Raw genomic sequence first — 24,035 nt, 5'->3', positions numbered from 1 at the left:
CAAAGGACGAAGAGGACTGGCTTCATTCTTCATTGTGTGCTTACTCACAGATTCCTGGGACAGAAAAAGAAATACCTGCGCATCTGCCTTTTATAATCCAGTCTCTGCTTAAATCTGCACACATCTGTATAATTTATTCCACAGATGGGCAGAGAGGGAGTCTTCCTGACGGGGGGTCCTCGTGATCAAAACTGCTTTTGTCTGAACTTGGGAACTGTTCCACTTTGATCATTGCACAAATACCAGAAGGCAGAATGCTCACACTGAGCCTGAAGAACACACTTGGTTATTTATTTATTTTTTTGTATGATAAATCTTCACAAAGAGGGAATTAAACCCGTGAAGGCGTATCACAGGAATATGTTACTGATACGGCAGAGGAACCTTGCCTGGGTGCCATAAAGCAGTAAAAATGAGGGGGTTGCATAAAACAGTGCACTTAGCGAGTATTAGCGTGCTGTGAAACAGAGTCACAAAATGATAGCGTGAGTTTGGATAAACTGCTAATACATGATATCGTGTTTTATCATACTAGTACAGTGCCCATCGGAAGTATGCATTCATGTGGGTGTTTAAGTGGAGTTGTAGTGTATGTGTTTGAAGGTTGGATGTACAAAGAGGAGTACATACTCTGTACTCTGTAGTGTTATTATGGGGTATATTTGTGGGTGCAAAGTAAAATAGCGTGTGCAATTTCCCTGGTTTAATTCTATGGGACATGCAAACGATAAATGTGTTTGTTGGTTTTTACTCATTTTTTTTCATTTGGTGTATTTTTCTGTAATGTGTGTTGTTTGGAGTCATTGTGTGTATTTTTGTATCTTCCTGTTGTGTTTTTATGCATTTTTTGGATCATTATTGTTGTTTGTTGTCATTGCAGTGCAATTCTGGAGTCATTTTGTGTATTTTTAAGTGTAGTTTTGCGCATTTCTGTTGCCATTTTGTGTATAAATATTTAGTTCTGTGTGTATTGAGTCATTTTCATATTTTTATTGTCGTTTGGTGTATTTTTCTGTAATTTATGTTTAACTGAGTCATCTTGTGCATTTTTGGAGCCTTTTTGTATATTTTTGTGCATTTCTGTTGTCGTTTTGTGTACTTTTTGTATAAATATTGTTTATATCGTGATATTTCACCATGCGATTATCGTATCAATCCAAAAAATGTTCGAATCGATTTTTTTTTTATCATTTTTTTTAACAATAACAAAAAACAAAAAAAAACCATTTAATTGCATAACATATACCTCACTCCTCAATGCATTTTAGCTTGGAAGTTGATTGTGCTTTATTTACATAAAACATACCGGGCACTTTTATAGATGTACAGTATGTGATACTTTTTTTTTTTTTTTTTAAGAATTCAAGAACTTAACGGAATTAGAATCCGTTATAGAAGCAAAAGTTAAACTTTTTAGAAAAATTAAATTTGACAGTTTGATAAACATACCACTTGTTTTTGATATTGGTACTGGAATTACAATTAGTTACCATTTACTTGTTCTCGAAAGTAAAAAAAAAAAAAAAAAAAATGTAAATAAATAAATTTCATTGCATTTTGTACTTGTAAAGGTGAAATTTGTAATTATCAATATTGTGATATATTACAATGTATATCGTATTGTTTAGTATCAGGAATTATCGGGAAATATTGTATATCGTGACATGTAAATAGTATCTATCGTCAGATTTAGAGCAATGCAAATCCCTAAACTAGATACTATCTACATCAGCTACTCTACTTTGAGCTCCTCCTGGATTGTCATCCCTATATCACACAAGGGTTACACAAACACCCTCAACCACTTTATTTTCCTGGGAAGAGATCCTTTGGGCCATGACCTATATGCAAAACTTATTAAATAAGTGAAGGTTAGTATGCATATTGAATGTTAAAGAGAAACCTTTCAACTCATGCATTTTACAAAGAATAGATCATTTCAAAAATTGCTAATTCTTCACGGCAAACAATGAAACACTATTCACTCGCCTCCCACTCCAGTCGTTACACACCATGGGAATTAAAGAAAAAAAACTGTAATAATGATAGGAAAGTCTGATTTAATGCCAAGCAAATCCCAAAACCCTGAAACTCCTGAGGACACAAGAGGAATACATTCAAAAAGTATTAAAAAAAACTCACAAGTCAACTGATCATTAGTGTATCCTATCCTACATCCTTCATATTGACTGTAAACTATTTCCTTTAGGGATGTCCCGACACAACGTATTCATTTTCATTTACCAATATTGCAGCCTTGCGTATCAGCTGATACCGATATTGATCCGATATCAGCATGAATCATACATACTTTTGTTGTTCCTCTCTGTTTTCTTTAATGAAAAAAAAAAAACATATATTTTTACTTATTTTGTAGTGTGGAATGTTAGAAAAGGTTTGATCAAGTGATGTCACTCAAACAGAGAACAATATTCAGCAATAGTAGGTATGAGAAAAACTGACCCATTTATTATTAACCAATTGGTTACATACATTTTAACCTGCAACATAATATCTACAGTAATTCTACATATTGAATACATTTTTAAAAAAATTAATTGGGGGAAAAAAATAATAATAAAAATTGGAGAATTCGGAAGTTTGAATCCGATGTCCGAAATTCGTTTTGAGGCTGATATCGGATCGATATCCGATATCGATATCGGATCGGGACACCCTAATTTCCTTTGATCAGAGCAAGAAAATATGTCAATTTTCTAATTAAATCTTCTTCTTTTTTTAACTATGTTATCTAATTTACGTGAACAACCTGAAACATTAGACATAAAGACTGACATTGATTCAAATTCGATGACAGAGACTGTGGTGGGATTAAATTGTATCGTCAAATTCCAGTGAAAATATCCTGTTTGTGTTTGGTCCACTGCGGCTCAATGTTTGTTTTTATTTTTCAGACTAAGCAGATGGTGGATTCAGACCAGCATTTCAGTACATGAAGAAATGTTTCTTAAGAAACATGAAACAAAGAAAGCAACCCACAGTGTCTTTGGCAGAGCGGCTGTGTCAGCTCGACCTCCTTGGACTCACATTTAGAGAAGCTTCAAAGGCAGTAGATCAAAATGTGTGGTTTTTCAGCTGTTGGTAGGAGGATGATCAGTAACGTAGCTTTAGTTAAAGCAGTCGCACAAGTCTATGTGATAAGGTTCAGTTACTATAGGTCAGACTCATTAAAAAACAAAAAAAAACTAAACAAAACTCAACTGTTGCATCAACTACTTTGGGAAACCCAGGCTTGTTGATTTAAACCAGAATATGTTTCAGTTAAATACATGAAGCAGGTGTGGACTGGTCATCTGGCACACCGGGCATCGTCCCGGTGGGACGTCAACCCAAAGTGGGTCCGGTCCACTATGTTTTTTGTTTTTTTGACGAGCGAGTGGAGGCAGACATGGTAACAGGTGGCCAAAAATGGTCCAAAAGTGGCAAAAAACATGGCAAGAAAAAAAGTGTAAAGTGACTAAAATGGGCCAAAAGTAATCATGAGTGGCCAATAAAGAGAAACCAGGTGCAGGTATGTAATGGAAAAGGGTAGCTTAAATGGACAAAATGTGGCAAACAATAGCGAAAAAATGGGCAAAATGTGGAACAAAAAGAGGCAAAATTAAGGGAAAAAGGAAAGAAGTTGTATTTATTGGTATTTATTAGGGATAGACCGATATGGAATTTTTTAGGGCCGATGCAGACACCGATTTTTGTTTTCCATTAGCCTAAGCCGATGACCGATACAGACCGCCGATTGTCTTGAGCCGATATTTTGAACCGACACTACTTTTGCTCCCTCAATTTACATCATAAAAATTACACAATGACAATAACAAATGGTACGAGTCTCAATTTTTTAAAAAGGAACATTTATTGAAATGAACAAAGGCGAGGTATAGAACGACAACAAGTAAAAAATATTTAACAAATAGAAGAAATAAATAATTTGATTCTCTGTAAATATATGAGGAGGCGAATGCAGCAGCCCGCATCGGCCGATGCTGATACACGTAAAAAAAGCAAAAATCGGGCGATAATATCGGCCGGCCGATGTATCGGTCTATCACTAGTATTTATAGTTTATTTGGATGAAAAGTGGTCAAAAAAATAAAGAAAGGACAAAAAGTGGATAACAGTGTTAAAAACAACTTGCAAGAATGGATAAAAATAGGAAAAAAGGATATTTATTGGCAAAAAGGTAGTTAAAATCTGAAAAGTGTCAGTACTTTTCGAAAATGGGACAAAAGAAGTTGCAAAATGGCCAAAAAAAAAAAAAAAATGTAATTTGATTTTTAATGAAGGTTTTCTGTGGGGATAATATTGAAAATGAAGACATAAAGAGCCACATGTTGAGCCACCCATGACATTAAGTATCAATAACCTGATGATACAGTAATATTTAGGATCCTCTATTTTAACAGTCTTTTCTTTTACCTTCCTCAGCACTTTGAGCACCTCCACTGCCTGCTCCAGCTTCTGCTCCCGGAGCAGCCTCTGGATCTCCCGGACCCACGACACCCGCCTCACATACGGGCTGCGCTCTCTCCTCCTCCGCAGCATCCCGGGCAGCTTGTCGGACCTGAGCATCAGAGATGTAAACAAGAAGTCTCCTCCACTACCGCCGCCCTCTGCGGCCGCATCGCTCCTCTGCCTCCGTCTCTTGGACAGTTTGCTCTCCAGATCCAGACTTCTGTGCCGGGTCAGTCTGGAGCCCATCACTGCTCAGAGGACGGTGACAACAACACGCGGCCAAAGCATCACAGTCCACCTACAGCCAGACGCTCCCACACGTGCGAAACTAACAAGTCCGCTGGTAAACTTTCAATAAAGACAAAAACAACAACAATAAGCGTGAATAAACATCCTATTGGGACGAGGTGCGCTCGTGCTGTTTGCATCCACCCGGAGTCAGTGTGAGCACCGCGCGCATCCTGTGCTTTACTCCGCGGCTCTCAGCCAATCAGAGGCGGTGCTGCTGCGCGGGGGCGGGTCTGTTTATAATGGAGGTAGATTTGTGTCTTTATTATTCAATTAAAAAAAAACTAAAAAAAAAAACTTTTCAATAATAATAATAATAATAATAATAATAATAATAATAATAATAATAATAATAATAATAATAATAATAAAATATCTTCAGTAAAAAAAACCTTCAAAAAAAAAAAAAAAAAAAAAGAAAAAAATTGAGACCAAAATAATTGAATTTGAACCCTTTTTTTTCTCTTTGATTCAATTATTATTATTATTTTTTTTTAAAGGTTGTTTTCTTATTGCAGAGATGGGCAAGTTATATCAGAGTGGGGCCCACAAAAATGTGATAGTCTGTCACATCATTAATATTTCTGTTAGCATTGAGAATAAAGACCAATCAAAGCATTAATACGGGAAAGAACAAAGGGTTTTGACTTTGTAGTCCTTTTTTTCGTTTTTTTTTTTCTATGTTGAATTTTTGTAGCCTTATGGTGTTGTTTTTCGAGTCATTATGTGTGTTTTTGTTATTTTTGTGTGTGATTTTTGTCATTTTGTGCAATTTCATTGGCATTTTGTGTGTCTTTCAAGTCCTTTGTTGTTGTTTTCATGGTCATTTTATGTATAAGTGGGGGAACACATACAAAACAAATACAGAGCCGATCCTAATCCTACAAAAAAAGAGCAATAAGAGTCAGAAAGAAAACCACCTACAGAGAACCAACTGACCAATTCTTCATTGAACTTGATACATTAAAATTTAAGGATCTGATTGACTACAAAACTATCCAAATTATGTATAAAGTAAAAAATCAGCAATTACCAAACAGCATTTAAAGTTTTTTTTCATGTGAGACAAGGGAAACATCTAATCCGAGGAATTTTCATGTTCAAAATGCAACCAGTGAGAAGCAACAGGAAATGTCACTGTGTCACCACAAAAGGAGTTAAATTATGGAACAACTGCAGTGATTTACTGAAATCATGTAAAACAATATTCAGGTTTAGAATATTAGGAATTTTGAGACAAAGCCAATCTCTAATGTCACTCCAGATTTTACTTTAGGTAAAGAATAAGTGTTCTAAAGATTCTTCTGGGTAATTACTAAAGGCACATTCTGTTTTAGAACATTTTATTTTATCCTGTTACAGGGATAGCAATGGACCTAGAATCATGAGTGCTGCTTGCTGTGGTCTCAACAAGAAATGACTGCAGTGGTATGATAAAGTGTTTGCATGTAGTTTATAAATCTTTGTTTATTCTGTTTGGTTCTAGTTCTTAATTATTATTATTTTTTTTTTCCATGTCTTCCTGCTCGTGTAGCTGCCTCATGTTTTGTACCCAGCTGTGGCCCGTTCCCAAATTAAGACTCCCTCACTATTTAGCTGAGAGTGAATCCGAGTAGTCCCTCCTATCTCCTTTCCTATCCACTTTTCCTTAACCCCCGGAAGTGTTTAAGTGGCGGTAATGATATGGAGCTTTTCAATTCACTACAAGTTAAGGAAAGGAGGCCCAGTGTTTCCATTATAACCTCATTTAGCCTAGGAAACACAGACGCATCCTTTACCAAAGGAGACGAGATAATGCTGACCCACAATTCCTTGCGGCGACAACATTTAAAGGGACCCGCTTATCCGAGCGTTCACGGAAACCCACGAAGACTGAAAACAGAGCACTCTGTTTAGGGAATGTAACAATTTCAGAAAAATCATACTTATTTTAGATAAATGTTGATTTCTGAGTGGAAGGTGAGTGTGAGCAACCAATCTCAATGTGATTGGTCAGTTTCAACTTTGTCCCTCTTAACCTGGTAGCCTCTTTTCCTTTGATTTACATTCAAACCTTGTGATACTTGAGATTCTATCAGCGGTTAGAGGCACAGCGGAAAGTGTTATAAATGCGCTTTTAGTTGTCAATTTTTGGAAATTTGTAGTTTTTTTCACCATGCAGACGTCACTCATCTTCGGTGATATTTAATTATTAGTGGACCTCTCATTGTCAAAACAATGTGGTGGCCTTTCCCTAACTCTTTTAGGAACGCTGCATCCCAATAGTCCCTCTTATCTCCTTTCCTATCCACTGTTCCTTCACCCCCGGAAGTGTTTAAGTGGTGGCCATGATAAAGAGCGTCCGAGTTCAATGCTTCCTTTATAACTCCCTTTAGCCTAGGAAACACTGGTGCATCCTTTACCAAAGGAGACAAGATAGTGCTGACCCACAATTCCTTGCGATGTCAACTTTCAAAGGGACACGCACACCTGAGTGCTCACGGAACTCACGATAAGTAACGGAGACGATGGAAGTTACCAATGGAATACAATGTCTTGAACAACTTTAAAATAAATAATCTAAAAAACATATATTATGATATGTAAGACATATTATCAGATTATAATTGACATAAAACAGACACTCTGTAGTTAAAAAAAAAGGGATTAGAGACATTTTTAGCCACATTATGTTTTATTTAACATAATTTATATTAGTGAGCGGAAGATGAGTGTGAGCAACCATTCTCAGTGTGACGTTCTTTTGGTTTCACTTCAGTTCCTCATAGCCTGGTAGCCTCTTTTCCTTTGATTTACATTCATACATTTTACAGATTATATCAGTGGAAAGTGTTATAAATGTGATTTTAGTCAATTTTCACCTTGGCTGACGTCACCAACCTTCACGGCCATCAGATCATTTCGTCCCCTTGTTGAAGTGCGTCTGATTGTCAAAACAAACGTGACGGCCTTTCCCTAACTCTTCTCCTAACATCTTTCCTTAACCCCGTGACATCATCCACGGGGTTAAGGAAAAGTGGATAGGAGATGAGATAGGAGGGACTACTGTTCAGACGCAGTGATTGGCGGTTCATTGTCGACGTAACCCTCCTCGTGTGCTGAAGGTGTTTTTGTCTCCTGCTCCCAGTTTTGTTAATTTGTAAAATAAATATTGACTGGTTTTATGAACACTATGCCCGCCTGCTGTCTCCACCACCACATCCACCTGGCGTGACAGAATGATCCAGTCATCCATTCGATTCAAAGGTGTCCTTGGGGCGAGATACTGAACCCAAGTTACTCACATTGAATGAGCTGATATTGGACTACCTGCAATCATGCGATATAAGCTCTGGGAAAACTGTAAGCACCTGCCAATTTTGTTTAGTTTCATTTACACAATGATTCATTTTTACTTTCCCCTGTGGACCGATTTGGATGCTCCAAAGGGCCGGATTTGGCCCCCAGCCATGAGTTTGACACATGTGCTCTAAACCCTGACGCGTGCTTTCTAGTTAAATTCTCCCTGTGGTCCAACACATACGTCAGCTGTGTAGGAACTCATTAACAGAAAATGTTAGCACCATTGCGTCAGCGGTGACTGTGGTCTGTAAATCTGTCATTGAAAGCATGTTTTGTCTACCAGAGTTCTGCCTTTGCATAAAAGGATTAAAAAAAAAACAAAAAAACACCTGTTTAACTTGGGATCATGTTTTAGGGTTGTTTTATTTTGGAAAGCACACAGTGTTTACACTTGGTAATTTTTAACACAACAAGACTGGGACAAGTCTGCGCATAATTTCCTAATATATATATATATATATATACAAAGGTTAAACCATATACACTGTAAAGTATACATTGCTAATATTTGGTGTCATAAGGACAAACTCAACTATGTTCATTTAAAATCATTAGACTGCAATAAATATTCATATTTTGTTATGTTAAACATTTAGTCTTTGGTATAAAGAAATTGCACAATGATTAAATGGTTAGACAGCAATTGGATGATACATTTAATTAATTTAATGATTCTGCCAAGCAATCCATAATGATAGTATCTGGGTCCATATTCTGTATACCAGTTTTTCCCAAACGTTATTACCCCATGTAGCCCTTAGCCTTTATTTCTTATCGCAAGTACCCCTTAGCTCATGTTATACATTATCTATTTGTGTCTGCAGGCTCATCTAAACTGTTTCCTGTGTCTCGTCCAACATTAACCTTGAATTTAGGCCTTTTTATTCATTTTTTCCTGATGTTTTGCTTGTTGAATTTCAACCTTTGGTGTATTTTAAAGAGTTGTGCCACAAATTATTATTGATGGATAAGGAAAAAAGTATGTGTGCATGTAAAAAAACCAAAAAATATTTATAATGTTAAAAAATAAACTGTGTACCTCCTGAGGAGTGTTCAACTACCCCTAGGGGTACACGTACCCCAGTTTGGGAACCACTGCTGTATACAATCCACTTTCAGAATTAGAATCAGAATTCCTTTATTAATCCCAGGGGGAAATTACTTTTGTTACAGCCACCAAAAAAAAAAAAAAAAAAAAAAAAATCACAAATAAAAGAATAAAACGTTTAAGGAAGACGAAAGAAAGAATAAATGTTAGATAAGTGTATAATTAAGTAAAAGTTAAAAATAGGGATCAGAAAAACACACATTACAGCAGTAGAAAATAAAGTAGGATAGATAATAATAATAATAATAATAATAATAATAATAATAATAATAATAATAATAATAATAATACAAATATACAAATTATATACAAATATGATACAGATATTTACAAAAATAATTTTTAAATTTTTTTTATTTTTTAGAAATTGTGAATTCCCAACTTTCAAAAGTATTTCTTAGTGCTCTAGAAAAAGATGTATTCTTTATGTTTGCATCTTTAAATCCATCCCCCAATCAACCCATAGAAAGTTTTAACAAGGACTATTTTCCACAGGATGTCCATTAACAGTGTTACGCTGGCTCTTATGGCAAGTTGTTAAAAAAATACACAGCATATAATAGATTACAGTGTATTAGGTGATAAATAAATAATCTATTATTTTGCTGGTTATAGTAATATTGATGTTGGTGTACAAATAGCAATATAGTGCTAGTTTTAGGGTCTTTGTGACAACAGCACAAAATTTGGTTGATTGCTATTATTATGGTTTTATCTAGAACCAGTTGATTAATGAAACCTGTCCATGGAAAAAGAAGATGAATAGATTTTGAAAAAAGAAAAAAAAAAACCTTAATCAGTAAATAGTCAAATTTGATAGAATGATAAATGGAAAAATGCTGACCAAAACTGTGGCAGTAAAAAAATGAAGTGTAGCAATAAATTCTCTCAGTAGAAACAGCAGGGTTCACAATCACCTTTGGTCATTGGACTTTGGTGTATGCAGGTAAATTTGAGTCATTTTTAATTACAAATAATAATACAGTTAAGAATCATAAACATATTTGATATTTCAAAATAAGTCAAGTTGAAAGATGTCCAAACGTGCCTTAATTGTAGACAAAACAGAAGTTTATTCATTATCTGTTGGAGCCTGAGAAATAAAAAGTGCACAGAACATTCTAGATCACTAAAAGTTCAGATCCGAACATAAATCAGACTGTGCGGCCCAAAGTTTCAACAACAGCAAAAAAAAAAAACTGCATGTACTGTATTCAGCTGTTATCTTGATAAAGATTGCATGGAATGGCTACTGCGTTTTGTTTCATCAAATTCAGCAGGTGGAGCTGCATGTTGGAACTAAAATCAGCTGAATGTGAAGATGACTTTGCTCTTTTCTTCCCCAACTTGTTTTACATATAAAAATAAAAAAATAACCTCCGTTACGTAATGCAGGTCAAAGGCTACAGCTGTGACAACACCAACACCAACTGTTGCTGCCGTAACGGCTGGAATGACATGTACAGTGGAGACGACGCACACGTGTTCACCAAGATGTCACTGCTTCTTGTTCTATTCTTCTATTCTAGATGTTTTCTCTGAATATTTAGCACAGCTTTTCCTCAGAACTCTGCATACATTGTGCCATACGCTAGTTCAAACTGTGCACTTTTTCCAACACCACCATGTACAGCATGGAGCCCTCAGGGGAACTAAAGATACAGATTCAATCACAATCAAACTAAATTCATTGCAACCATACTTTGCATGATCACACTTTAGGGCAATGTTTCTCAAATGGGGGTACGTGATGGCACTACAGGGGGTAAAATTAACAAATGAAAGCATTCAAATATATGGGGTTTTATATTGTTTATTTTGTTTAAAAATGATCATCTTATAATGATGATGGAAATGATCTGTATTAGAACATGAACTGAAAATAACAGAGTCAGTCTTGGTTCTACACCAGGCAGGAAATGACTGAAAATGATTAAAATTGTAGAAATAAATCTATTCAGTGTTTGCCTGGAAATAAAATGGGGTCACCTTAAATGTCTATTAATAATAAAATGTGAAAATTACTGATTAAAATTAAATTTTTTGAATGTATTCATTTTGATTATTTTGCACATGAAAAAAAAAAAAAAAAAAAAAAAAAAAAAAAACAATACATAATGTCACAGAAATAGATATTCAGTGCAGGCAAAAAAAACACCACCTATATTCTAAGTGTATTATATATCTTTACTTTCTCAAATATGAATCTAGTTCAAATAAAATGCAGTATGAAAATAGTCACTTTGTGTATAATCCTGGCTACTCTAGGTTACTATTTGCATCACAGAACAGCAAAAACCACACTTTAGACAATGAAAGTGTTTGGGGTCGCTAGAAATTTGTGAAATAAAAATGGGGTCACATCAAAAAAAAGGTTAGAAACCACTGCACTAAATACCGTTAAATTCTACTTATTCACAATGTGAGATTCTTTATAATATGTGTTATCAGTCATTCATTCCATCATTGTGCTCTATATATAGTTGTTTTTTAATAGTATTCTGAGCAAAATGTTCTAGCTGGACAAAGGGGGGTACTTCGATTTAGAAATAAGAGAAAGTTTGAGAACCACTGCTTTAGGGTAAGGCTTTGTATCTCTTTCTGTTGGCCAAAGCCCAAGACAAATAAACACAAAGCCCAACTGCTTATTTAACCGTTGTACCCCTGCAGACGCTCTTTAAATGCCAGATGTGATCTTCTCCCTCTCAGCCCGGAAAGCCCTAATTTTCCTGGTGAGAAGGCTCTTGATTTAAAGCTAACTCTACATATACTTAAGCTTCATGCTGGTTGCTTTATTACATAAGAGCTGTAATGGGGTTCTGTTGAACTGATTGTGAAAGTCATAATGAGTAAGAGTCACATGTCCATCAGAGCTCTGACGCTGCAATTCTCCCTCTCGCATAAGTTTTCACGGAAGATAAATAATCTTCCACCAGATGGACGACAGTGGCAAGGTCAATCGCTGTGTGCACATTATGGAGTTAGTGGTGACAAATTATTAATATGTGAGCCAGACTGACGTGCTAGGTTTAGCCTCCTCCTTTTCACTGTGCTTTTTCTTTTTCTTTTTTTGTATACAGCCTCATTATACGATAGGTGTTTTTTATGGTGTGGGTTAAAGTTTAATGACTTGGTGATGGTTAAACAATTGAGAGCCACAGTGAGTTCATTACCTATCAACTGCTGCAGACTGCGGCAAAGACTCAGAGTGAACAGCCTGCTGCTGAATCCCCTAAAGGAATCAAGGTAAGGAAGAAAAGCGCTTTATTTATCTATAAAGGGGGAATTCATCATAAAAAAAAAACTAAACAGAGATTTTAGAACCAAGAGAACAGATTGGTTTTGACATATCCCATATGTTATATTTAGACCAAATTCCTTTTTTTTTTTTTTTTACCTATTGGTGGTTTTATACTTTTACATGTAAAAACAAGTGTCTACTTTGTATAAATGTTTGCGGACACTGTTTTTGGGCGTGAAACCAACACCCAGTTACCTAATCTGGTTTAATTCCATTAACAAAGCAGGAAATCTGAACAACAGCACGATCCAGGGTTGTATTAATGGTTTTTGTTCTGGCAGGCAACACCGTCCATCATCATCAAGGCAGTTTTATATTGTGGTAAAAGTTGGTCCACTCCATCAGCTTCACTGTAGAGATTTTACATTAACGCTGTTTTATTTGTTATTCCTGCATTTACCTTCTGGAATTTCCCCCGATTTATTTGTTCTTGATCTTCTACTTGTTGACCTTTATGCCAAACAGAAAACTATATTTCAAGTCATGCTAAATGAATGAAGAGGTTAGACAACAATTTTTTTTTCCAGTGTCAGGATTTATGACAAATTAATGATGTTGACTACAAAATATTAAGACACTTTGTGAGAAAGCCCTTGGCTTTAAACTCTTTGGAGCACATTTGTTCAGTGGTTTCCTCACAGGTGAGTCTTCATGCTGCAAAGACATTGCAACAAAGACAATTCCTGAACTAATGACGGTCATTAGCCCACATGCTAGCACATGCTTTCACAGAACAGATGGATGGATGTAGCTTCCTAACAACAAGCTCAAGAGTAGCTCGCTCCCCTTTAGGGTTCGAATAGCCGTCAATTATGCTTCAAAAAGCTTTATCCTGGACTTCAAAGGTAGAAATCCGTAGGTTTGTTTGTCTTCTCAACATTATAGGGCAATACAATGATGTAATAAAAAGTTATGAATAAACCTAGCCTTTAAAAAGAACAAAAATGTTTTTCTCCTTTTTTCTTAGGGTATCATCTGACATTCTCCATCTACAAAATGGCAAAGAAGACAATCATTTTGGCACTGGCCTTGCTGCTGTTGGCTGCTGTTGCCACTTTTGTGGGCGTTTTCTTCGGTGTGGGGAGTCAAAGTCATCCGAGTGGCAAGGTGTACTATAAGGCAGCAGTGGCAGCGGATGCGGGACCGTGTTCAGAGGTCGGCAGGTGAGATTTTCCCTCTGCAGCACACACGTGTTTATGCAAATATCTCACTCACAGAGTGAACACAAATTCATCTATGATTACTTATTTCCCTGAAAGCAAGAAAACAATGAATAACTGAATTATTGTTTGTGCACAGAGACATTCTGCTGAAAGGAGGGTCTGCAGTGGATTCCGCTATAGCTGCTTTGTTGTGTGTGGGATTAATGAATGCTCACAGTATGGGCATTGGAGGAGGACTCTTCTTCAACATCTATGATGCAAAAACTGGTATAGGCCTGAAGACCGGTGTGCACCTTTAACTTTATGATCCAAATCATCTTAACAGTCTGGATGTTTGATTATTTCACAGGATTAGTTGAGACCATTGATGCCAGGGAGACCGCTCCACGTAATGCAACAGAGAACATGTTTGGGAACAGTACAGATTTATCCCAGAAGGGTAATTTTACACCTATACCATTGATCGTGGAAGTGAACATAAAATGATGAATATTTTAGTTTGAGTTATTTATTTACTGTGGTGTTTAGGAGCATTGTCCATTGCTGTACCGGGAGAGATCCGAGGTTATGAGATGGCACATCTACGTCACGGTAAACTGCCTTGGAAAGACCTCTTTAATGCCAGTATCGAGCTTGCAGAAAAGGGTTTTCCCCTGGGCAGGGCTCTTGCCAAAGCTCTGTCCAGTCAAAGGAAAAACATCATAAATGACACGGCCCTGTGGTGAGAGCGAGCACCTGACACACACCAACGTAAAACTGCTTCACAGCCACTTAGAACGTGTCAAATAATAGTTCTTTTGCATCCTGTTCTTTAGTGAGGTGTTTTGTGGGGAAAATGGAGACATCCTTAAAGAGAATGAAACCATCAGATTTCCTCAGTTAGCAGAAACCTACAGGAGAATTGCAGAAGATGGTCCAAATGCTTTCTACAGTGGACAACTGGCCCAGAACCTTGTTACAGATATTCAGGCAGCAGGTAGTAGATCTCTCTCTCTCTCTCTCTCTCTTTCCTCATATTTGACTCTGCTTTCTTGCATTTGTCTGTCTGTTTTCTTATAAATAACCACCCTCCCAGCATTAGTCATTTTCCGCATGAAGTGATTCCTAAACTCTGTCCTAGAAAGCCATCGCTGTGCTTGTCATCCTGTGATCAGGTGGTATCATCACAATGGAGGATCTGAAGGATTATGTGCCTGTCTTGGATGAGAAACCTCTGAGGGTGAACGTGGGCGAGTACACCATGGTTGTTCCCAATGCCCCTGCGAGCGGTCCTGTGCTCACGCTGGTATTGAACATCTTGAATGGTGAGAAGCCTCGATGCTTTATCCAAAAAAAAAAATATTAAAAAAAACAGACAAAACATCCCAAGTGGGAGAGAACGCACTTTGATGTGAGCTGTCTTCTCTCACACTGTCAGTCCCCACTCATAGAAAGGACTCTGTGTGTGATCCACTACACTGTGAATCTGCTCCTGAAATGAATAGCTCTTTACACCTCATGATATCTCAGCACAGCTCTGTGTTAGAGGAATCTAAATTAACACCAAAGCAGATCCCCACATTAGTTTATTTCTGTCACAGGCAGAAAATACAAGTCAAAATCATGCTTAAATCATGGTTTAATCTGACAGATGGATCAGTTTATTGAGAGTTAAGTTCATTAAATTACACAAATGTAAGAAGATTAAGATGTCTCAGACAATATTATATAGTGACTTGGCTATGATCAGCATCAGCACTGGTTTAAAGTTGTGAGAGAATTTGTCATTCTTTTCAGCTGCTTCAAACAACTTTTGTTGATGCTTTCTTGAAAAATGTAAAGGTGGGATTTAATCCCCTGCTGCTGATGTGAAAGAGAGAGGCCTTGACCACTGCACTATGGGTTTGGGGGAACTTTTGTATTTCATGTTGGGACCCACAGAACAATAGCTTAATTAGTGTACGTCACAGTTTCACAATCCCATGTGCAACAGGAATGAAGGATTTTGAAAGTTGATGGAAATTGCACATTGACCAAACCCTGCAAAGTTGTCAGAACAGAATGTCCCAACCTAGTATGAAGTGATTTAACTTCAAGAGGTAAACCAGGACTACTTTAGTTCAAGGAGTAATCAGGTCTTCTATAAACTGGAGAGGCGGCACATCATTCCCCCAAACAGCCCCGTATAAATAAGTATGAATAACTTTAGGAGTGGTCGTAGGGAAGATGGCATGCTTCCATTTGTGGCCATACCATTCTGGCCGTCTGAGACATGGTCATGCATTCTGCATATGGATTGTTGCTCTAATTTCAAACAAAAAATCTGCTTTCTTACTCACAGAGAAGCCTCACACACATGTTTAATCAATGTATAAACTCCTATGGACCTATCAATAATGTTCTCATTCTGTAGGTGTCAAACATATTTTACTTCAGGGGCCAATTATTATTATTATTATGGATGGACACAGATTTTTGGGTCATTTCAACATTAATGTGCTCTAGTTTGCTTCTTCTGCCTACAAATGATATGTATCCAAAAAATAAACAACAGATATCTGTCCCTGCAGGATCTTCACTTTATATTTCCTTCATTTTATTACTAATTTCTGTTTTTTTTTTTTTTTTTTTGGGAAACGTTGTGAAATATTCTGAGAAAAATAGCAGGATTTTGGAAAATTCCTACCATCATGTGATGTCAGCACAAGAAAATTGCAAGCCCCGGAAAATATTTTGGAGATTCATTCAATTTGTGACTCGAGATATCTACAACTGATTTAGTTTGGTAACATACACTATGATTCATATTTATTTTTTTTTGCCTTTTTCACTTTCCCTTGGTGGATGCTCCAAAGGGCCGGATTTGGTCCCCAGGCCTTCAGTTTGACAAACTTACATGGAGAACATGCAGCAAGCACACAACCACTGAGGTTTATGACCAAAGAACACAACTCAACTATGCAATTATTTTTGTTTTAAACGCATTTGAACAGGAGAGCAAATGCAGTATTATATTTGTATTCATGTAGATATGACTAAAAAAGAGGCTCTTGCAGAAATGTCTTAGATTATACTGAAATGTTTCTAAGTGAATTATATAGAGTGCTTTTGGACAACAATAGTAAGTGGCTGAAGCTGAAAAATATGAGTAAACACGAATCCAAAGATAACTTTAGTCCAGGCCTGAATGAGCCTGAAAATGTTTCCCAGTTTGACATTCCTTGTTTGCTCTTCCTATGTGCATCGCTGGGTTGACGTCTTTCCCGTCTCAGCTTGTCACAGACTAAAATCACAGACTGTAAAACCCAACCTATTAGTGTGTGAAGACTGATCTTCACTCACTGCTTCCGCTACACTTCTCAGTTCAGAGACTGTGTCTGCCTCAGAGGATTAGTTGAGAAACTTTCTCCAGAAGTAATTAATCTCCCAAAACCTTCCCCTGCCGTTGACAATCCACCCACTCACTGTACTCCCACCGACTCACACACCAACACTAATCTTCTCAATTTACCTCTAATTGGACACAGTTGAGCAGTGGTGCGATGTGAAGCTCATGTCTCAGTGGCTGGTTTGAACTTCCATCCTGCAGATTTTTTTTTTCGTTTTCCAATCCTGTCCCTGCGTAACAGCTGGAACTCCTCAGAACACTTCTATCTGTCACGTGTCTCATACAAGCTCTTAGCATGGCTACTTTGGCTTTTAGGCCAAAAAGTTCATCTGCATTTGTCACTTGGGAGCGACCGTGGCTCAGTGGTGGAGTGGGTTGTCCAGTCGCCGAAGGGTTGGGGGTTTGAATCCCGCTCTATCCAAGTCATTGTTGTTGTGTCCTTGGGCAAGGCACTTTACCCACATTGCCTCCTATGGATGGGTATGAATTGCGCATGAATGTTGGTGGTGGTCAGAGCCACGCCTCTGTCAGTATGCCCCGGGGCAGCTACATTATAGCCTACCACCACCGGCATGACTGTGTGAGTGACTGGTGTGAATGAATAATGGTGTCTGTACGCACTTTGACTCTCCTTGAAAAAAGTGCAAAATAAATCCAAACCATTATTATTTTGGTCATATGATAATGATGATGTCATTCTGTTTTTTTTTTTTTTTTAACAGGATATAAGCTAACTTCAGACAGTGTGGCCGGCACTGAGAAAAAGATCCTAACCTACCATCGTATTGTAGAAGCTTATCGATTTGCTTATGCAAAGAGAACCTTGCTTGGGGATCCGGCGTTTCTCAACATCACAGATGTAAGGTCATTTTATTTTCTTAAAACCAATCGATAAACTGAGACCACGATTAGTCGTTGACTTACAAATCTTTGACAAATTTAAAACATTTTTATACTATTATTAATAAGCTGGTGAGTATGAGATCCCTTCACCCAGTGTCATTTTCATCTATCTTTGAGCATGCGTTACCTTCGTAACGAGTGAAGGATTAGAAAACATTTTCAAACCAGAAGTGAAAGCAAAATTCAAATGTATTTCAATTTCTCAAGTACAGTAAAGACAGTAAGAAGGCCTTTTTGTTCTGAACTGGCAACACAAACACTGGAAACAAAATGAATGATTACAGTGGAACACTATTTTACACGTAACAAGCGAGATCTTGGGAAAAGCATTAACTGATGAGTCTGCATTTCAATTATTCATTTGGATTGGATTTGATTGGCTTTTATTTGGTTATATTTCATTTGATTTGAATTGATTCCTGTTCAGTTGATTTGATTTTGATCAATTTGGATAGATTCCAAAGAGTTCAATTCACTTAGACATGATTTGAATTTGATTTGAATTGATTAAATTTGAACCATTTCGATTTAATTCACTGCATAATCGCATAATCATCTAATTGTAATGAATTTGGGAAATAGAAGTATACACAAACAAGCATAAGTGATCTTGACTTTTACTTATTTTCATTTTAGTTCTCTCCATTTTTGTACCAGTTGCGTTGCTTTAATCTGTAAAGCACTTTGTTCAATTCTGATTGTTTTAAATGTGCTTTTTAAATGTAGTTTGAGTTTATTTATGTTTTATTGATTATAAAAAGCTTTAGGACAGCTTGTGGGTTTTAAAGTTCATTGTCTTCATTGTGTTCATTGTGATAAATCATGTCAACTCTAGTTTTTTGGTAAATGTAAACACATTTGTCTTAAAATGTACAATAACAAACAAAATTTTACCAAAGAGTGTTTCGTCATCAACTAAATTATTTTAACATTTCCTTTTAATAGCTGATACACAATCTGACTTCAAGTTTCTACGCGGACAGTCTTCGGGAAAAGATCACTGATAATACCACACATCACATAAACTACTATGAACCTGAGTTTTACCTGCCTGAAAACCATGGGACAGCTCACCTCTCTGTAGTAGCAGAAGATGGAAGTGCTGTAGCTGCCACCAGCACCATCAACCAATAGTAAGGCTTTATTACTAACCATTACTCCACAGCCCAATGCTTCAAATAGTCATTGATTTTTGTTTTTTCCTGCAGTTTGGGCTCCAAAGTCATGTCCCGATCAACTGGAATAATTCTCAACAACGAGATGGACGACTTCAGCTCCCCGTTCATTACAAATGGCTTTGGTGTTCCTCCTTCACCCAACAACTTCATCAGGCCAGGTTTGATTACACAGAAGTTCACTGCTCACGTAAGAGCCATCAGAGTAGAAAAGTTAATGAGATCCACTCTAGTATCAGCCTCTCTATCCTGGCACTCAATGTTGGGTTATACTTTTACATTAACAATTAAAGTTTTTGAAGCATCACTTTGAAACAGTGGGACAAAAATTCAGCCCTGGCATTTTCTGTCTAGACTAGCCCACTACATTATCAGCAACACCACGTAGAAGCTGTTAAGCCAGTAATGGTCAACATGTGGCTTTTTATGTCTTCATTTTAATTATAATTCCCCCAGAAAATCTTAAAAGAGGGAACACTTTTTACCCCTTTTTATCTATTTTCTTTGGCCATTTTACAACTCCCTTTGTTCCTTTTCCTTTTGCCATTAAAGACCCATTTTTTCCCTATTTTTTGTCCATTTTTGCAAGTTCTTTTTTACCCTTTTATCAAATTTTTGTCCTTTCTTTAAACTTTTTTTTTGACACTTTTCATCCCAATGAGCTGACGTTTGCCCAATAAATACTTTTCCCGACATTTTACTTTTTTGTTCCACATTTTTGCCCTTTTTTTTTTACTATTGTTTGCCACATTTTGCCCATTAAAGCTACCCTTTGCCATTACATACCACCTGGTTCCTCTTTATATGCCCATTTTTTGGCAACTTTGACTGCTTTGCCACGTATTTGCCATTTTTTTTAACAATTTTTGATCATCTGTTACCATGTCTGCCCCCAATTGCTTGTCAAAAAAAAAGACAGGCCCACTTCAGGATGATGCCCGGTATGCCAGATGAAATGATGAAAGGATTAGATTCCGAGATGCGGCAAAAGACAAAAGTGTATTTTTTATTAACATATTTATGCACAATCTTCTTTTAAAAGGTAAAAGACCAATGTCATCAATGTGTCCTGCTATCCTTTTCGACAAGAATAACAAAGTTAAAATGGTGGTCGGAGGTTCAGGAGGAACAAAAATAACTACCTCTATTGCTCAGGTGAGAATATCCACATCAGTTTTATTTAGATTTAAAGCAAAGTGAGATTGTAACTTCATCTGTTGTATCCCAGGTCATTCTGAATGCTCTGTTCTTCGACTACGACCTGAAGAAAGCTGTGTCGGATGCAAGACTTCACAACCAGCTGAGTCCCAACACTACTGTGGCAGAGCCCGACTTTGACAAAGTGAGTGTCACAAACAGCTAACAATGCAGGTGCATGTAACTAATAGCCTAGTGGTGTGGTAGGCAGCGAATCGATCCTTCATCCAAAACTCCAGCAAACACGCTGTTTGGCACCGAAAACACACTTCATAATTGTCCCCTTCAGGGATCAATACATTGATTAATACCACAACAACACGTAGAACAGTTTAGCACCAGTATAGCAACAAATGCTTCATTTTTAAGGCTGTAAAATAATCAATACTTTGTTTTACTTCTTTATTCCAATCATGAAGTCTCTAGTTTAAGTTTTTTCACTGGGCAACTTTCTTACAGAGGGGTGCATTGCCTGAGTGCTGTTTGATGCATTGTCTAAAATGATTTTATTATGCTGCTGTGGGGGTGATTTAGGTCTCGTTTTAAAAAGCAGCCAATGTTGCCTTCTTGACCTATTGCCTGCAATATTATCTGAAATACAGCTTGCCTTAAGCCAGAGGGAAAGTACAGGAATATCTTGTTATATCTTCTCTTTTCTTGAATTTTATTTCTTCTTTTTATTGATTCAAATGGCGATACCAATCTGACTTTAGTTACCATTTAACAGTGTTATGTTTCCAGAAGATTTGTGGGCAAAATGTAAATTTTTCCTCTATATTATTTTTTTTTAAAAAATATTGATTTATTTCTAAGGAAAAAACCAAAACAAACTTCACTTGTTATGTTTGAAGAAATATTTTACATTTTAGTGATATTGCCTGTTTATTTTGCAAATGAGTGAAATGAATAAAAGAAAGAATATCCAAAAATCATACATTAAAATATTTGAAATTTAAAAATGGTTAGAAAAATTCATTAAGGCAAATTAATAAATTCAATAAACGAGTGTTTTTGCAGTGATGCTTATAGCAGAAAGAAAACTGCAACTTCTGCTGTATTGCACCTCGAATTCAACGGCATAATTTAGGCTTGTGCTTTCGCTCACCCAGCTAATTTGGGCGGCCTGCTTGTGCACTGATTTATGCCACAAAATTAATAAATCCCCTACAGCAGGTGAGTAAATAGCACAACCAAAGTATTTCAGCATGCAAGAGAAGACTAATGTTACAGCACAAGTGTGTGAGAAGGTTTGCAGCGTAGGATTTGACACACAGAGATATGTCTTTGTAATGAAACCACCCAAAAATCATCTAATCATTACATGTAATCTGTTTCCACAGACAGTCCTTGATGGTTTGGCACAAAAGAACCACGAGACCCAGTTTCTAAAATCCACAGGCGCCGTGGTGCAGGCCGTGGTTAGCTATGAAGGCGGACTTCTTGCAGAGTCTGACCCTCGAAAATGGGCGTATGCAGCAGGTTACTGACCTCATAAAGACACACAAACACACGCACAGCAGCAGACTGTGTTGCTGTGTGAACCTTGACCCCCGAGCTGAGAGATTAGAAAGTTATTAAAGACCCCAAACTCCTGTCTCAGGCTGCTCCTGTGCTTTACTGAGAAACATGGTCATCTCTAGACGTCTCATTATTCCAGGGAGTTATTTAAAAAGCACTGCATGTACGTTTGAAGAGTGGATGAGAAACACACAAATACTCTAATCATTTACCTGTGTTGTACGTAAATATTGAGGGATGTGAAGCTGTTTCTGAATGTTATTGCTCTGATGTGAGATCCCCCCCGAAGCATATTTTACTGTGTTTTAAATTAAATAATCACAAAACTACACTGTTGACATTCAGAGGCTGTTGGAATGATAAAGCACCGCATCAACTTTGGGATCAACAGCCCTGAATAATACATCTGTAATGACTTTGAGTGATTTTCCCTGCAATGGCCGAACAGGGTCTGTTGTTAACATTACAGCTGTTTCTGCTCAGGGCTCTGCTTCTCTCAGCTGGTTTGTAAAGGAGTTACACAGTTGCAGCAATGTGTGAACTTGTAATTTATTATGTCTTTCTAATCAGTTCATATGGTTCTTATTTGGGAACAAAGTGTGTGCAGCTCGTTCACGGGTAATATGTATTTATTTCAAAGAGGCAGATTTTCTTCCTGTTTTATTTAAATGTTCAGCATGTTTTTCCAATAATAATAAACACGTGCTCAGAAACACTGCATGCTGTTGACGTCTTTATTTGTCCAGTGACTTTATACCTTTTGATTTCATACTCGTGCTAAAATACAGTTCAGTATCAAGCTGTGTTTTTTCACCTGGAATCTAATACTGCTGATTACAGTCAGAAATAAACACGTTACCAAAACTTTGTGTTACATTTTACAGGAAGCTTCATTAAAATGTGACCAATAATCAGATTACGTCACAGCAGTGTTTTTACATACTTGTGGTTGCCTGGAATTAAAATGGGGTCACCTGAAATGTCTACTCATTGGTCAAATTTAATTTTTTAATATTTTTTTAATTATTATTATTTTTTTCCAAATTAACACGTCACACATAATGACTATCAAACAACTGTTTTTTATACTCTCTCAAATAAAATAAAAACCTGAGGTGGTAACACGTTAATAAACATGATCAAAAACAAATTTTAGAAAAAAAAAATGTCTATTGTGATATCAAAATGGGGTTATGACCCCAAAAAGGTTGGGAAACTCTACCTGACAGACTAGTGCAGTCTGCAATTTTGAGTCAATGTTAAATAAATGATACACATAAATTCAATAAACTTATAGTGAGGCTCGCACCTGCATTACCAACAAAAAAAATACTTACAATTATGTCATTTATTTTGTCCAATCACTGCCATTCGGACCGGTTGGCAGGGTTTGGTCAGAGTTTATACAGTTTTCCAGGTTTAATTATTTTTAAAAAAAATATTAATAATAAACAATGTCTCAGGTTGGAAGGACCATTTCACCCAGTTTAACAAAAAGGGTTTTTGAACTGGAAACTCCTCGTTTAAGCTCAACTTTTACATGCTAACGCCTATACAGAGACAGTGCGAGAATGCTAATACAGGACAAGAGATGAAACTTTGGAAATGTGTTTTTAATCAATAATTTTTCAACTAATTAGCAGTATTACAATAGTAATCATTGTATATATATATATATATATATATAATAATAATTATTGTTATTATCAAGAGCCAAATTTCACACGTCAATTTAGTTCTTAGTGCCATTCTATGACCTCACAAACCCAATATATCTGAAGTTAGTCCAATACTAATTTTGATTCTATTCATATTATTCAATTATTTTGTTTTTGACATACATTTGTTAAAATTAAACAGTGCTGCATTGGCTTCTTTAGCGGAAGAGTTTGAAACTGGACTTTGAGCGAAGGCAGTGATACGCTGTTGTTTTTTTCATTCTATTATTTCATTGTTTTGTTTTTTTTCATAAAATGTCTTTACTTTTAACACCAATGACTGTTTCTTTCCGAAAATCAAACTGAATATATTGCACACATGAAAAAATGCCTGATTTAAAGGCTCGTTATTTATACAATGAGTGTATAAATGGATGAGGTTTGACGTCTTATCCAGATGAACTCTTTTCTCATAAAACAAAAGCACAACTGGTGCTTCACCCAAACCCATATTTGCATCTTCTCATAATTCACATCTCGTG

General features: G+C 36.6%; 2 protein-coding genes across 2 annotated transcripts in view; one reads left to right on the top strand and one right to left on the bottom strand.

The window, feature by feature from the left end:
- Positions 1-4,893, bottom strand: part of lrrc75bb (leucine rich repeat containing 75Bb) — a 39,804-nt gene extending 34,911 nt beyond the window's left edge. Inside the window, exon 1 of the mRNA XM_028462937.1 lies at positions 4,438-4,893. Within this exon, the coding sequence (XP_028318738.1) occupies positions 4,438-4,719 (282 nt within the window). The 5' untranslated portion in view covers positions 4,720-4,893. The remainder of the gene's footprint in view (positions 1-4,437) is intronic.
- Positions 4,894-12,302: 7,409 nt separating this feature from the next.
- ggt1b (gamma-glutamyltransferase 1b) lies at positions 12,303-21,804 on the top strand. Its single transcript, XM_028463554.1, has 13 exons — positions 12,303-12,457; positions 13,480-13,675; positions 13,812-13,942; positions 14,025-14,114; positions 14,204-14,396; positions 14,491-14,651; positions 14,830-14,979; positions 17,765-17,901; positions 18,891-19,078; positions 19,154-19,281; positions 20,163-20,275; positions 20,349-20,462; positions 21,658-21,804. Exons 2-13 carry the CDS (start codon positions 13,509-13,511, stop codon positions 21,802-21,804), a joined length of 1,719 nt encoding a protein of 572 aa, XP_028319355.1. The 5' UTR covers positions 12,303-12,457; positions 13,480-13,508.
- Positions 21,805-24,035: the final 2,231 nt, after the last annotated feature.

Source organism: Gouania willdenowi, chromosome 12 (assembly GCF_900634775.1).
Source record: "Gouania willdenowi chromosome 12, fGouWil2.1, whole genome shotgun sequence".
Classification (NCBI taxonomy): Eukaryota; Metazoa; Chordata; class Actinopteri; order Blenniiformes; family Gobiesocidae; genus Gouania; species Gouania willdenowi.
Note: the sequence above shows the minus strand (reverse complement) of the source record. Positions and strands in the feature narration are given on the sequence as shown.

Bases quoted from the DNA above. Each gene is read 5' to 3' on its own strand.
- ggt1b (XM_028463554.1), top strand. From the start codon at position 13,509: ATGGCAAAGAAGACAATCATTTTGGCACTGGCCTTGCTGCTGTTGGCT. The intron at 19,282-20,162 runs GTTTGATTACAC...TTCTTTTAAAAG, and splicing joins CAACAACTTCATCAGGCCAG to GTAAAAGACCAATGTCATCA. The intron at 20,463-21,657 runs GTGAGTGTCACA...CTGTTTCCACAG, and splicing joins CAGAGCCCGACTTTGACAAA to ACAGTCCTTGATGGTTTGGC.